This window comes from Narcine bancroftii, chromosome 5 (genome assembly GCF_036971445.1).
Source record: "Narcine bancroftii isolate sNarBan1 chromosome 5, sNarBan1.hap1, whole genome shotgun sequence".
NCBI lineage: Eukaryota > Metazoa > Chordata > Chondrichthyes > Torpediniformes > Narcinidae > Narcine > Narcine bancroftii.
In genome coordinates, this window is record NC_091473.1 from 129,829,319 (window position 1) to 129,846,610 (window position 17,292).

The 17,292-nt window shown below is 39.9% G+C and overlaps 1 protein-coding gene across 5 annotated transcripts in view; it reads left to right on the top strand.

The window, feature by feature from the left end:
- Positions 1 to 17,292, top strand: part of LOC138763967 (dihydropyrimidine dehydrogenase [NADP(+)]-like) — a 1,056,199-nt gene that overhangs the window by 473,402 nt on the left and 565,505 nt on the right. For all 5 annotated transcript variants that reach the window (XR_011357924.1, XM_069939063.1, XM_069939065.1 and 2 more), the window contains exons 7-8: positions 3,367 to 3,448; positions 5,269 to 5,356. Coding sequence is in view for 4 of the 5 variants with exons in the window: in XM_069939063.1 (XP_069795164.1) it covers positions 3,367 to 3,448; positions 5,269 to 5,356 (170 nt within the window). In the remaining variant the exon portion in view is untranslated. The remainder of the gene's footprint in view (positions 1 to 3,366; positions 3,449 to 5,268; positions 5,357 to 17,292) is intronic.

Below are 17,292 nucleotides of genomic sequence, written 5' to 3' on the forward strand. Positions count from 1 at the left end.
ATACTCACAAGTAAATGATCGCCAGAATATATATTGGCAAAATCAACACAAAATTTGACTTTGAGTATTCAAAAAACACACACAACTGCAGGAGAAACTCAGCCAGTCAAACAGTGCCTTTATGTAGCAAAGGTGAAGATACATCACCAAAGTTTCAGGTTTGAGCCCTTCCTCAAGGTGTCATCAGGGGGCATGTGTTTTTTTTACTTAACCACGGTGTCAACACAATCCTGTGTTTGGCTTTGAGTATTGGGTTGATTTTGTTTTCAAATAATCATTCTCTAGCTGAGAACCACACTTTTCTCTCAACAATTTCTAGATTTCAAGTTTATTGTCATGTTTACCGAGATAGAGTGAGAAAATTTGTTTCATGTGCAATCCAGTTCATCAACCCATCCATGGTACAGCAATGAAAACTAGAGTGCACAGTTACAGAGACAGAGAAAAGGCAACATTATTTTACTTGTGTGAGGTTAGTTCTGGTTTCTGAGAATGCTGGACCACAAATCTTTTCAAAAGGTTTGTTTCCTGAAAAGAAAATGCGGATTTTGAGAGACAACTTCAAGCTGAACACAAAGATAATTTCAGATTTGCTTGTATCAGGTAGGAAGTTGGAAAAACATGAAATTATCTTTTATTGAGTTAAGCCTGTTTAACTGCATAATGAGGCTGACACATTGCATTAGTTCAACTGATCTAAAAATGTTTTCCCACTGATTTTCATTTGTGCTCAGCATCTGATGCCTCTTGTGTCAGTGTCTAACAATGGTTGGCCATCATTGATGGATTCCACTTGCCCTGATAATGCTTTTCCATGTTCACCACTGACAGGACCAAGTTCAACAGGGAAGAAGTGCAAGTACAAGTGCAGAAAATGAACTTTCAATGACATGTTGGACATCATGGATTGGTCTGCTTGAAGTAGACTTAAAATATGACAGGAAATCACAAAATTAGATTATATCTAAAAAATGGTACATGGTAGGAAATTTTTAAGGTGGTCAGCAGCCCAAAACCCATAAAATGCACACAAAACTGTTCAGGAAGCGAAATCTTTGTTTTCCAGTGTAATATCAGGAAATAAATTGTCCTTGAATCTAGGTCTCGTAGCGCCAGGGGAAAGAAACTTTCTGAACAATATTTAAGGTGGATTTTGTTCATGCCTATACGATGACACTGTGATTACCTCATGTCGATAAAATGGAGTTAGGAACAATTATAAGTTTGTCCTAGATCTCTAAGGTCATGAATGACATTACTGTAGGGGGTACTTTCAATGGCATGTTTCCATTTTGTGACTTGCTGTTCTATACAGAGACAAATTATGGCTTTGTGTGTGTTCTGTGTCATTGTTTTGGTATCTCCTAACTGATATGTTACTCTGCAGCCTTTTGGTACTTGCCCAGATTAAATTCTATCTGCTGTTGCTTAGACCACTTTCTCAGTTCATCTGCATCCTAATATAATCTCAGATGACCTTTATCACCATTCCCTATACCACCGATTGAGTATCATTGCAAATTTACTAACCATTGTCAACTCAAGTCATTAATATAGATGAAAAACATCAATGGTCCCAGCACCACACTTTGCAGCACGCCACTGGTCACAGGTCTCCAGTCTGAGTAACACCCTCCACTAGGACCCTCTGACTCCCACCATGAAGTTAAATATGTATCCATTTAGCCAGTTCACTTTGGATCCTGTGCGATCTGACTTTCTTGTCCATTCTATCATGTGGATCTTTCAAACCCCTTCCTTAAGACCAGGTTGACAACATTTGAAAGTTGCTCATATTGTCTTTATTTAGTAAACGCTGCCAATGTCAATCATCTTGGTTACCTCTTAAAAAAATTTCCATCAAATTCATGAGCCTCAGTTCCCCATGCATAAAGCTATGCTGACTATTCCCAATCTTACCTTGGCTTTCCAAATGCACATTGATCCTAATTAGCAGCTCGCCTATGACCACTGTTAAGTTCACCAATCACACATTCCCTGGCTTATCCTTGCAGCGTTTTTTAAATAAAGACAACATGAGCAACTCTTCAATCTTCTAACACTTCACCAGTGCCTAACAGTGACCCAAATATCTCTGCCAGGATTCCAATTATTCCTTCCCTGGCTTCACACAATGTCCTTGAAATCAGGGGAGTTATCCATCTTTATGTGTTTTAAGATCTCTAGCACTTCCTGAGGACTCTCTTCAAAACATCATTACTTACTTCCCTGAATTTTCTATCATCCATATCTTTCTCCATGGTAAATTCAGATGGGAAATACTTACTTAAGACTTTGCCATTTCCCTGTTGCTCTGTGCACAGGCAACTTCATTGACCTTTAAGGGACCATTTGTTGCCCCTAATCTACTTGTAGAGTCTGTTCATCGTATCTGCCAGAGCCATCCCCATGCCTCCTTTTTTGTTCCTAGGTGAACTGCTCTACTCCTCAAGGGTTGCACTTGATCCCATATGCCTCCTTTCTCTTGACCTGATCCCCAGTATTTCTGGTCATCTGGGGTTCCCTAATCTTGCCAATCTTGAACATGGCTGGCCCTGAGATCTCTCCTTTAAAAGCCTCCCACTTGCTAGACATCTCTTTACTGGCTAACTGCCTCTCCCACTAAACCTTTGCAAGGCCATTAACCTTGCTTCAGCTTAGGACTTTAAATTGTGGATCAGACATAGCTCTTCCCATAACTTTTTAAAAACTAATAGAGTTAAGGACACTGGTCCCAAAGTGCTGCTCCACTGGCTCCTCAGTCACTTGTTCTGCTTCAACCCCCAAGATAAGGTACAGTATTTGATAGAGGTGCTCTCTCTATTAGGGCCATCTCCATATTATTGGAATCAACTTCTCTAGACACATTTGATAAATTACACCCTGCCCAAGCCTTCTGTGAAATTAAATAATTGATAAACTAGATATCTAAATGCTATTTTGCGAATGTAGTCGTTCACTTGATAAGCACAGAATTTCATCCCTGGAATTAAAAATAATGTAGAAAAGCATCATCAGAGATGTGTGCGAGTCAGAAAAATTGATGCTTACAAATCAGATTAAAGCCGATTAATATGATATTTTCAGCATGTTCTTTTAACACACATTGATTTTATGGTTTACTGCCTTCAAGTAAAGATTTTGATGGATAAAATCAAGTGGAAACATTACCATGTGGCATCTTGAAATCGTTCTAGTACCAAAGAGGTGATTTTGCCACATGCAGTGTCATTTTCTTTTGTGTCAACATCTCTTCTAAGTGCAAAATAAAAGCGAATGATAATTCCCGATTTGCATGAGAAAAGCTCTCCTTTCGTGGCAATCAAAAAATCGTGATTTTTTTTGTGTTTCCTTTTTTTTTAACAGCACATCTGAGATCCCTCAGTTCAGATTGCCGTATGAAGTTGTCAAGTTTGAAATAAAGCTGATGAAAGACCTTGGAGTGAAGGTGATGCAACAACACCATGACACTGCATGCAAAAAAAAAATGAAGAATGGCTTGAAGTTTGTTAATGATTAACAGCAAAATGTCACACACATTAATAAAGTGCAATTAAAATGGCCAATTGTTGCAATTTGGACAGGCTACCTGATTTAGTTCTGAGCATTTGTCTGTCTGTACTTTGAACACAGCCAGTCTGGAAAAGGGCAATCAATAGTTCTGTCCTGTTTACCAAGGATGTGATTAATTTTATGAGAGAAAGTGTTTCCTATTACGATAGGTTATATTTAGCATTAGTAATTAAATTTTGTTTTAATCAGCATGTGTTTTGAACTCTTAATATGAAAATTTGAAGGAGGTGGAAATGATAACATTTTAAACGATCGGCCCTAGAGTTTTTCTTGAGACTTCTTTAGAGCCTCAAAAAACAGTTCCAACACACAACATTGACTGTCCATTTTCCTCCATTGATGCTGCCTGACCCGCTGAGCATCAGAAATAGGAGCAAGAGTAGGCCGCCCGGCCTATTGATAGTGTTCCGTCATTCAATGAGACCATGGCTGATCTGATGATAGGATCATATCCACCTACCTGCCTTTTCCCATATACCTTAATTCCCCAACCATGCAAAAATCTATCCAACCTTATCTGAAATATTATTTATTGAGGTAACCTTCACTGCTTTAAAGGGTAGCAAACTCCGTAGATTCACCACCCTTTGGGAAAAGCAGTACCTCCTCATCTCCATCCTAAATCTACTATCCCAAATCTGAGGCTATGTCCCCTAGTTCTAGTCTCCCCCACCAATCAGCTTCTCTTGTACATGACCCTTGACTAATCTGACCCCATTTGATAGGATTGGTAAAGGAAAGGCCTTGGTGCTGCAGATATGTATAAAGCATTTTAGATTCTTTCGTTTTCATGTTCTCCATTTCGCGAGCTCTAGAAAAAACAATTTCTAGGCCTGGATATTGTTTTGGAAAACCAGAAAACTTGGATCAAAATAAAAGCAGGATTTTTTTCTGCATTAAATTTTCTAAATGAGTATACCTTGAAAATAATATCTGAGCATGTTTCAATGTGAGAGACATTGTATTGAAGCTTTGCAGTTGATGATTTTACAAAGTACAATTTTAAGCAGAGAGGTGCTCTCGCTTCTTCCCACGTTCCAAAGATACATGAGTTGGTCAATTAATTTGGCCACTGTAAAGTAATCCAAATGTGTAGTGAGTGGAGTTGATGGGCAAGTGAGGAGAGTGAAATGGGATCAATGTAGGATTAGTGTAAATTAGTGCTTGGTGGTTGGCAAAGATTTGGTGGTCTGAAGGAAATGCTTCTGTGCTGTATGACACTGTAACTCATGAACATACTAAAAAATAAAAATAAAATCATGAAATCCAAAGGTAAATCAAGATTTCCATTTTTAAAAGTGACTTGCATGCACTCCAAAACATATACTCAAACCAGGCTGCAGACTCCAGGAGACTGGCTGTTGAAAACCAGGGATAAGGACTGGGTTTTGTGAGGGTACTGAGGGAGCCTTGGATGCTGAAGGCTTCCTGTGTATTGGAAGTTCAGACCTGGGGGCCTGAATTTGCCAATGAAGCTGCAGAAATTGCAGGAACACTGGAGACGAATTCAAGGACACTCGATGTCTCTGAAGGGACTCTCTGTTGCTTCTCTATTTGCTGGGAGTACCAGGCAAGCCTAATGACGTCCCTATAAGTGCTTTTAATGAAGGCAAAAGTTGACACACTTTTTGTGTACTAGTACCTGACAATAAAAAAATCTAGAATATAACCCATTTTCATTTGTGCTTTTGTAAGGTTGTCCACGGTAAAGGTATGGGAATTGAAGGAATGACTCTGGGGACCTTAAAGGAAGAAGGTTACAAAGCAGTCTTCATTGGGATAGGTAAGTACACAAGGTGAACTGTTATTTTTTTAAAATCCTTGCTTAATAGCAAAGAAATATCCTTTCTGCTTGCATGAGATTTTGGTGTCCAGTCTGCAAACTTTTGCCTGCTATAGGTTTATTATTTTGAATTAGGATTAGACTTGTTAAAGCCTCATCATAAATGTTTCGATCAACAAGAAAACCACTTTAAATATAAGACTAAGGTTTTATCAACAAAATAGCTGAGGTCTGCTTGATAGTTCTATTCAAGTAAAAATGTGACTTCTGGTCGAATCATACACACAGTTTGCTTGCTTGATTTCTCTGAATTTAGTTGAACCAGCGTCTCACTGTTTCATTGCTGTAATATTGTATAGTGGTGTTTCAACATCATAAGGAAGCTATGTGTATGGTAACGACATAATTTCACCAGTGAAGAAGATGATTATAAAATTTGCATTTCTTTTAAAATTATTTTTTGGAAAAGCATTATCATGGGTGACTGTCAGGAGAGAGAAGGGGAAGATCAGATAGTGCAGAGTAAGTCTGTGGCTGTTCCCACCATACTGTTTTGGATACTGTTGGTGTGGATGACCTACCAGGGACAAGTCAAGGTAGTCACATCTCCAGCAGAGGCTGCCCCCCTCCTCCCCGACTTAGAAGGGAAGTGTGGAGAAGTGGAGAGCTTTAGTATTTGGGGACTCATGGGTTTAACGTGTGAATAGAGGATTCTGCGAATGAGATTGACATTCCCGGATGGTATTTTGCCAGCCAGGTGCCAGGATCAGGGATGTCTCTGATACAGTTCTTAGGATTCTGGAGAGAGAAAGAGTGAGGAGCCAGGTGCCGTAGTCCATGTGGGGACCAATGACATAGACAGGAGTAGGGATGAGGACTTGAATGAGGAATACTGGAATTTAAGTTTAAAAAACAGGACCTCAAGGGTGGTAATCTCAGGATTGCTGCCTGTGCCATGTGCCAGTGAGGGTAGGAACAGCTTGTCAAAAAGCCCACCAGGGGATCGGCGATTTTGCATTGGGTGATGTGTAATAAACTTGAGGTGATTAGAGAATTAAAGGTAATGGAACCTTTAGGAAGTAATGAACATAATATGATTTAGTTCAGTTTCAAATATGAATAGGAAAAGCTGATATCAGGTGTGTCAATATTTCAGTGGAGCAAAGGAAATATCATTGGGATGAGAGAGGAACTGACCCAAGTTGACTGGAAAAGCAAGCTGGATGGAGGGTTGGCAGAGCAGAATTGAAGGATATTTCAACAAGAATTAAAGAAAGTGCTGGATAGATATATTCCAACAAAAAATAAAATCATGATTGGAAATATGGCACAAATGTGGGTAACAAGAAAGGTTAAGGCTAAAATAAAAGCAAAAGGGAGGGCAGTAAAGGAAGCAAAAATTAGTGGGAAAACAGAGAACTGGGAAACGTAAAAACTTGCAGAAAGAGACAAATAAAGTAATTGGGAAAGAAAAGATGAATTATCTAAAGAAGTTGGCAAATAAGATGAGTTTTAAAAAAATATATATAAAGAGTAAAAGAGAGACAGATAGATATAGGACCAATTGAAAATATATCTGGAGAAATTATAATAGGTAATAAAGAGATGGCAGAGGAACTAAATAACTATTTTGCATCAGTATTTATTGAGGAAGACTGATAGCCAAAGATCTCAGGGAATAGAAGTAAATACAGTCAGATTACTAGAGAGATAGTGCTTAATCATTGGAATGGACTAAAGAGGATATCTCTCGGACTGGTTGAGATGCACTCATGGGTTTGAAGGAGGTGCCTTTGGAGATTGTGGAGGCACTGGAATTGATTTTCCAGAAATCAATCGATTCTGGTCTAGTTCTGGAGGATTGGAAGGTTGCAAATGTAGTTCTGTTGTTTAAGAAAGGAGGGAGGCAAAGAAAAGGAAATTTTTAGGCCTATTAGTCTGACGTCAATATTGGGAAGTTATTGGAGTTGATTCTCACAGATGAGGTTATGAAATACCAAGAGGTGCAGGGCATGATGGGTCCAAGACAACATGGGTTCATGAAGGGAAGATCCTGTCTGACCAACCTTTTGGAATTCTTTGAGGAAATCTCAGGTGGGATGAACAAGGGAGAGGCAGTGGATGTTGTGTATTTGGATTTTCAAAAGGCCTTTGATAAGGTGCCACATAAGAGGCTGCTTAATAAGATGAGAGCCCATGGAATTACAGGAAAGATTTTAGATTGGGTGGAACATTGGGTGACAGGGAGAAAGCAAAGGGTTGGAGTGAAAGGATCATGTTGTGGTTGGTTACCAATTATTAGTGGTGTTCTGCAGGTGTCGGTGTTGGGGCTGCTTTTTTTTTGCAATCTATATCAATGATTTAGATTATGGAGTGAATGGTTTTGTGGCTAAGTTTGCAGATGACACCAAGATAGGTCGTGGAGTATAAAGTGTTGAAGAAACTGAAAGATTGCAGAGAGACTTGGACAGCATGGCTGTGGTTGAACATTGTATTGAAGTCATTGTACTGGTTGGCCCACCCCTGATACTGTAACTCCTCCCCCTCCAGGATTCCTAATAAAGGCAGTATTACCCAAACCCCTCCCTCAGTACTGCCTTGGAATCGGGCCAACAGCATGTAAGATATGACTGTAAGTTCATAGTGATTAAAGCCTATTAATCGTGACTTCTGGTCTGTTGGGTCAAATTGATAGTGCTACATTTGCAGAGAGGGCAAAAAAATGGCAAATGAAATTTAATGTTGTGAAATGTAAGGTTATACATTTTGGAATAGGAAATAAACAGGCAGATTATTATTTGGATGGGGAAAATAATCAAAATTCAGAAGTGCAATGGGACTTGGGGTCCTCATGCAGCATAACCTAAAAGTTAACCACTAGGTTGGATCAGCAGTTTAAAAAAGCGAATGCTATATTGGCATTCATTTCAAGAAGAATAGTGTATAAGAGTAAAGAGGTGTTGATGAGGCTCTATGGGGCACTGGTGAGACCTCATTTGGAGTACTATGTGCAGTTTTGGACCCCTTAATAATATAATAATGTTGGAGACAGTAGAGAGAAGATTTACCAGGATGGTTCCTAAAGTGCAGGGGCTAACATGTGATGAACGTTTAGAGGCTCTTGGACCATATTCGTTGGAATATAGAAGAATGAGAGGAGATCTCATAGAAACATATTGAATGCTAAAAGGATTGGACAGAGTAGATGTGAATAGGATATTTCCCTTGGTGGGTGAATCCATGACAAGAGGGTACAGGCTTAGAATTAGAAGGTACCCATTTAAAACTGAAATGAGGAGAAATTTCTTTAGCCAAAGGGTTGTGGATTTGTGGAATTTGTTGCCACATACAGCTGTGGAGGCCCAATCATTGGGGGAGTTTGAAGGGGAGATTGACAGGTATCTAATTCATCAGGGTATCAAGGGATATAGGGAAAAGGCAGAAAATTGGGACTACAAATGAGAACAGTTTACCTCAGGGTGGATTTGTGGAGTAGACTCAATGGGCCAAATGGCCTACTTCTGTTCCTTTATCTTGTGATCTTGTGATGTAATTATATAACATTCAATTAATTATTAACAGTCAATGAGCAAAATGGTTTCAAATACTATAAAAATATTGAACTCAGCATGCCTAATGGCATGCTTATTTCTCAACTAATGACATTCCTGGAAGGTTTTTTTAAAATTTTTAACACCATTTTTCATTGGTTTATTTCTAGTTGCTAACAAGTCAATTTGTCTGGAATTATGCATTGTAACTTTGGAATATTTAAAGTTAGATAATGAGGCAACAAAATAAATGATTTATCATTCTTGAAATAATGGTCACTGCATGAAAACTGCTTTGAGATTCACTAACATGGTTTAAACAAGGTCTCGGCACCATTTTATCTAAAGAATGTTATTATGTCCCTTCTTGCATGACCTTCGAATTTCAGAAACAACACATGTTCTTCATGAAAGCTTATCAAACACACACACACACACACACACACACACACAACACACACACACACACACACACACACACACACACACACACACACACACACACACACACACACACAGAGTTATCGGCTGTCTTCCAGCTCTAAGACATAGGTGTAAAAATAGGCTATTCAGCCCATCGTGTCTGCCCTGCCATTTAGCTCTGGCAAGAAATACAGATAAGAATGTGGATCCCTATGATACTTGGATGACAAAATGATTCATATTCAATTGCGTTCTTTATTGTCTTCTCTTTGGCTTGGCTTCGCGGACGAAGATTAATGGAGGGGTAATGTCCAGGTCAGCTGCAGGCTCATTTGTGGCTGACATACAATGAAAAACTTTGTTTTACATCCAATCCTGAAGTCAACCCATACTTAGGTACAATAGGCTTCTGTATCTCCTATGACCCTGTAGGTACTTGAGGCATCGGCAGTTCTCCATGTCATCATTAAACAGGATGCAAGGTTGAAGCAATTTTTTAAAAATTCGTTGTATGTAGAATGGCTGTACTGGAATTTATTATACATACCCAATTCCCTCTGAAGTAGGATGGTGAAGAATCAATCGTATTTTTTGGTCTGGATTTACATTTGAGATGGACAATGCAATGGCAGATTTTCATCCCAGTTGAGGAGATGTGGGTGAGAGCTGAGTTACTGCCATTAAAAGGGTTTGGTGAGCTGTCAGTCAGAAGCAAACATACAAAACCAAAAGACTGTACAACAGGCTTTAATCAACGTTAACTTCTACAGAGCCAGGAGTGCTGCTGTACTCTGAGAGTGTCTTCGAAGGGCCGATTCATGCTTATATCCTGGAGGGTGATTGACACCCGACTGGTGGGGTTTGGTCTATTCAGGTCGGCTGATTGACAGCCAGCCGGGTGTTGTCCTGTCCCCATGCACTTCAGCAGGTACAGAGGTTGCTCCCTGCAGTAGGTCAGTGGTGTACCACAACAAGGGGAAGCCATGTTCTCTGAAGAAGGAGGGCATTTCAGATGTTGTGGATTGACAGGCCTCAATCTGGCAGCAGATGTAGCAGAGATGGAGGAATTGAGAGAAAGGAACAGAATCCTTACAGGCGACAGAGTGGGACAATATATAGTCAAGGTAACTGTGGGAGTTAGTGGGTTTCTAGAAAATATCTGTAGATAGTTTGCCTACCAAGACGGAGACAGAGAGATCAAGACAGTGTGAGTTAACGGGCGAATCACACCAAATCTTCATTGATTGATACTTAAGCTACTGCACACCCTCATGCAGTTTCAGCTTACTCTGTTCACACTGAAGACATAACACTTCAACCATGTGCTCCGACCAATCTGATGACCAATTGAAACCTCCGTTACTCTTATATCTACATTGGTGGAGAGATGGACCAAAAGGATTATGATGTCTGAGTGAAAGTTGGCATCAAAGTGGATAAAGCTGAGAGCTCATCATGAGAGCAGGAGGCAGCACCAATGTAGATATAAGTGTAACGGAGGTTTCAATTCGTCATCAGATTGGTCGGAGCGCATGGTTGAAGTGTTATGTCTTCAGTGTGAACAGAGTAAGCTGAAACTGCATGAGGGTGTGCAGTAGCTTAAGTATCAATCGATGAAGATTTGGTGTGATTTGCCCGTTAACTCACACCGTTTTGAGCTTTCAATTATATGCACACTGGCTCTTCATGAGTAAATGGTATCTGACATTATCAACTTGGTCGGAAATCTTACCAATTATGATTTCTCGCTGTTGTGCTACTGTTGCTACCATTTGGGAGCGCCGTGAGAACAAAAAAACATTTAAAAACACTTGCCCTTAAATTTGCATATGATGTTCTGTGACTGATGTACAAATTTGGCAAAATAGAGATTTTCAGCATTCCAAGACTTAATTTGTTGTTGCTGTTCCACAGGCAATTTTTTTGCCCAAGGTTTTTAAAGCACACTGTTAATTTAAATTGTGATGTTTGCATTTTGGTACATATTCCAAATTTATTGATGGACTAAAAAAAGAATGAAGGCAGTGTTTGACCAAAACATGTTTTGCACTATGAATAGTTTTCATAATGATGTCATATAAGTTTCCTCTACATCTGTTCAATACTGCACAATATCCTTTGAAGATTACTCTCTCCAGAACTGTTTATTGTTTGCGTTCACTTCGATTCTCATTGGCTTCACTTCTCAGTATACTAACAGTTTGCCAATAAACGAACCTTTCAATTATTGAGGTTGCTGCAGGAATGAGTCATTTTTTTTATTAGATATCAGAATGATGTGTTGGTTTCCGCTTCGCATCATCCATCTAATAGCATCATTTTGAATGAGTTTTATTGAGCTTGGTGTTTAGATTTTACTGTGGAGATCATTTAAAACCAAGGAATTACATCCTCGGCCCTTATTTCAATTGTAGCATTAACACGAGACAAAACTGTGTCACCCACATTTACAAATCGCCAATTTCTCCTCCCCTTTCTCACCAATACCGCTTCTTTTTTACACCTCCTGTCGTCAAACACATTTATTTTGATTTTCCTATTAGTCATTAACAAGAGATGATAATCCCTAAGTTGCAAACTATTTAGGCCCTGTAATGTTATCACTGAGTTTCTCAGATAAAGCAGGCAGAAAAGGAAATTAGGGGCAAATAGTGAGAATCTGATGCACATTCACATGGAGGTGCTCAGACATTGCTAATTCTGATGGGCGTGGAATTCCTGTGGAATTTTGTGGTGGGTAGGATTTATTTGTCAACTGCACGTGCCTTTCAAGCGCCAGATAATTTCTTACTCCAGCAGCCTCTATTAACAATCCAAAAGCCATCATTAAATATCTTTGAAAATCCATCCATTATCTGTTCCAAAACCCTTTAATCCCAAGATGTGTTTTATAAACCTCTGTTAACCCTCAGCTGCTTGATTTGAATCCCCTCTTGATCCCCAGACCTTGCCAAGAAACTTTCTTGATCCCATACACTGATCCTCAACCATTCTTGATCCAGGATCCTGATTCAGGACACCTAGGCATTTGTTACTATTCCTCTCAGGCAGTTCCCCAACACCCCACTTGTCATCCCGATCCTGACTGACCCTCAACCACGTCTTCTCTATGCCCTTAATCCATAATCCACTGATGTTTGTCATCACTCCAAAGCCCCTTATCTGATTACCTAACACTTCACTACAAGTCATTCCTTTTCAGCCGCACGCCTGGACAGGCCTGCTGTTTCCCAAAAAGGGGCCCACACTGATATGTGTGTAAAGCCATTCGGTGATTCTGGATCCTTGGGTCATGAACACTACTGGTTAATGAACATGCCTCCAAGCAAAATATGATGACAAAATAGGGTAGATTTGGAAGCTCAAGAAATTGACAAATCAAGTCAAGCCCATAATCTAGACTAACCTTCCACCTATGGAAGAGATTTGTATGAGGCAATGTCTCAAGAAGGCAGCTATCATTCAAAAGAATTCTCATTAAAATATACTGTACACAATCTGTTCTGGCTATTACCTTCAAGCAGGTAGGATGAAACTGGAAGCCCAGCATCTCTACGTTCAAGAAAGTATTTTTTTTTAACTCCAGCTATCAGGCTCTTGAATCTCCCCAAACTGCCCTGCACATAAAATAATATGAAACCATCAAAAAATCAGTTGAACCATTGACATATTATTTATTTTGCACCAATTTAAAATGTGAATACGTAGTGGGTTTTGCGCGAGCGAAGCGACTGAGACAACAGGCTGAGAGCTCGAGTAATGCAACTGCTTTACATTGAATTCGGCACTGCAGCCTTTAAAGCTGTGTCTGGCCCGCCCCTCACATTCTGGAGCTCACATCACACTGACGCAAACACTCTTCCGGTCTGGATCGGAAGAGAAGGTCCCGCGATGCCGTCTTTGCCGAGCCTGCCCTGCTGACCATGCGTGACAACCGGGGCCAGTTCGCCCCTACAACTAGGTATGTCTCCACACATATTTATTTATCTGTTCCTTTATATTTATTACGTCGTTTTCTGTCTCTTGGAGCATTATGGTATGTACTTTAATTTATACTGTTGTGTGATTGCAGTGTAAGAATATTGATGAATCTGTACATTTTATTTATGTGTGTGACAATTAAACCACATCACATCATATCAGTGGCACAGGAGTTAATGATGTTGCCCCATTGCTTGAGAGGCCAGAGTTAAGTGGTAATCTTGCGTATCATTGATGGGAAGTTTGCACATTCTCCCCATGTCTCGGGTTTCTCCAGGTGCTCCAGTTTCCTTTCTCATCCCAGTGAAATACATCAATATATATATGTGCAAAAGAACCCAAGAGGAGTAGGTCAGAATGAATTACCTGATAGAAGGGAAATGACAGTGAATGGATTGCTCTGCCAGAACCCAGCATGGATACAGTGTGCTGAATGGCATCTTCAAATTCCATAATAATGTCCTCCCAACCACAAATATTCTTCAGGTACTAATTTCTCCAGAATTTTCAGGGCAACATTGTAATCCATAAATTTGACTAGAAATTTAAATGCTTTGTATTCTTGGCATTTACTCAAGAATATTTAAAAGCATCACGGTGAGACAATATAATTTAGAAAAGCATCAAATTATACAAAATTTAGAAAATGTATATTTAAGATCACCAACCACTCAAGAGCCCATTAGAAAGACCTTTAGCAAGCTATTTCAATGTTTTATACCATTTTCTAGCCCAACACTCTTAGAAATTTGAAAACAGTCATTATTAAAATAATCAACGAATGTTTAATTTATTGCATGCCAAGATACTTACCAAAAAGTATGAATTACCAGCAATTGATATGGTGTAGAGTAACTGGTTATAATATTACAGGAATTAATTACGCATTGTAGATAAAGAAAATAGATGTTTGATGAGTTATGAAAACTTGACACTCTTTAATTCTACACAAATGGTTGGGACAAGAAGCATCCACTAAATAAAGTTTAGAATCAAAATTAAGTGTCTGTCTTCTAAGCAGTGGAAATGTTATGGCATTGATGCATTACTTGATTAATAAGGAGTAGCCTCAATGCTGCTGGAAGAATTTGTAAGAAATGATTTATTATTCTGTTGGTATTGCCTCTTTCCTCTAAATTAGAGATTTAAGCACCTTTGTTTGAATTAACTAAATGAAATGGAACATGTGACAAATGGGATCACAAATCTGCTGAAAGGTTTGTCAGACACAGATAATATATGTCATTAAAATAAAATGCAGCCAGTGTGCCTTTCCTTCTTCTTCAATCTTCCTGTGGTGTTTTATTAAAATCAACAGGACAGAATTGTTGGCATCTCTCACACAAACTGGAGTAATAATATTTGGCGACAGTGTTGATCACAAGTGTCCAGAATAAAATCATCTGCAGAAGAGCAGAACCACATGTTATGTGTTATTTTATTAACATCTAAACTTAGAGAATATTGATTCTGCATTTCCAGAGCAAAACTGAGCAAATAAACAGGAGCAAGAATGAGCCAGCCCTTCAAATCAGCTCTGCCATTCCACAGATCAAAGCACTGCTCCTTCCTGACTCCATATCCTCATCTGATCCCCATTATTCCCCTGGAGCTTGTACTCATTTGCGTTTTTGAATCTAATGGTCTAAATCACTGATTTTTCGGTATGTATGACTTGTTAAAAACTATCAAGATGATTTTTTTGCAATTCGAAAACCAAAGGAAAAAACTTCCATCGAGATATCACCTTGCATAATTTGACAGATAATTAATGTGTAGCCTGTTAAATACTTTATGAAGCCTAGCTCTATTTGAATTGTTGGCAGTGCACCAGCCAGATTACACAGGAAGATCACACCAACAACAAATTAGATAAGCAAGTTGTAGCATGATGAAAAAATATTTGGAGGATGCTCTTAACTTTATTTGAATTATGCTCTGGGGTCTACTACATCCATCATAAACACCAAATATAGTGTGATTTTACGTAACAGTACTTGCTGAGAAATCTTCGTAATTTTGCACTGAACACTTTGCATTTCCCAGCTTAAAAGCAACTTTGTTGGGATTGCTGCCTTGATTCAAAATTGCTGGCTCCTCTTTCCTTGTGCTTCCCTGAATCGGCTTGACTGTTGAACACTTTTAGACACTGTTGAAGGCTGGGGATCCTTCCCATAAAACCTGTAAAAGGGTAGGTTTAGTTCAGGGATAGCTGAGGCATAAAGATAAGAATTAAGTATTCTCTCACCGTTCAATGAATTGTTTGCTACATATTTTTTATATATCATTGATTCAGATGATTTCAAGATTTTTATTTTTAGAAGAATTTAAAATTATTGACAGCTTTGGCAGATATAACCAAGACCGCGGTTATAATGTCACCTGTGGGAGAGCTTTTCCTAATGTTTTATGTAGTCAGCACCATTATGCCATGCAAGGTTATTAATCCACAAGGGTCATCTCAAATCGGGATGACTTTGAGCAATAGATTAGAATGAATGGAGCCAGAATGGGTGTATCTATAATTACCATGCAATTCAACAACACACCACTGGCCTCAAGTTTTGCCCCTGTGATGTGTACAAAAGTCTGTCTGTCAGTGCATCACTCTTTCAATCTAGCCCAGGGCTTGGCTTCCTAAACTTTTTAGCTCATTGAACCCTTTTGGGGAGCTCTTGGAAATCGCCAAACCCCAATCATCGATTACAGTATCTACACAAACATAGTAAGAAATTAAATAAACTTATCAGTAGCAGATTAACTACCATCCAGGCCCTACGCTGGCTTTAGTAAAGGACCTCCCTTCCCCCGGAAGTTGCCCTACCGCGGCCCTGGCCTCCACCACTACACCTTGCTCCCCCACCTCAGCCCGGGCTACCCCGGCACTCCTTGCTCCCTGCCGTGGCCCAGGCTCCCCTCGCCGACCTTTGCTCTCCAGTGAGGACCTGGCCATTTGATACTGGCCTTTCATTTAACTGCACTGCCCACCGGTCAGACCCCACTGTCTGCACAACCCTTGCATTGTTCACTTACCGCAGGTGGCAGGCTGGACACCGGTATTTCAGAGACTGCTCCTCACACACGCCGCAAACCTCCATGCCACCATTGCCAGCTCCCAGAAACCTCCGTGCACGTCAGCCTGGCAACGGCATGGCGCACAGTCACTGACTTCACCCGCGCAAAGTCGGGGTGTCGGAGAACACTGTGAACACTTCTTAAGACATTTTGGAGTTATGACTGCGCCCTCAGCTCCTTCAGCAGAGGTAAGGTACATTCTCACTGTGGGGGTTTCTGGGTATTTCTGGTAGCCATGAAACTGGGGGCTGCGTTGCCTGGTGTTCTTTTTAAAATACCAAGCACCCCAGGTTTCCTGAGTTTTTTTGGCTTCCCCTCCCTCTCCCGCCCCCTACCAAGGCCACCATCTTGTCTTCCCCCTCAAAACAAATCGAACTAAATAAAGAGGTTAAAAGTAATTTAAAGTAAAACAGGTAAATCGTTATAACTCCCTGTCATTTCTTCCGCGGAACCCCTACTCCTTTCCACGGAATCCCGCTTGGGAAGTGCTGGTCTGGCCTACGTTCTCCATGTACTAGCTTTTGTTTTGTCCTTGCCAATGTGGATTAATTTTGGAGAGATGCATGATCCCAGAAACAAAAGTCCATATGCAATCTTGAGTTTTCATCATAAAAGTCGTCAGATAAAAACAGAACCATTTTACAAATGACACGTTGAATAGTTTGATGGATATCTGCATGAAAGCAAAAAATGCTGGTGATGCCTCAGTGGGTCAAATTGTGCAAGAGAAAAAGAATGCAGTTAACCTTTCAGACCCTTTGTCAGGATGTTAACTTCCTGGTAGGAATTAAATGGCAAAGCAAGTGTGAGAAGGCCGACTCCTGGTTCACCTGTTACAATTGCAGTGCCTTGTCGTTGTTTTGTGGATGAAACGCTGAGTTACATTCATGATATGGGTCAACACAA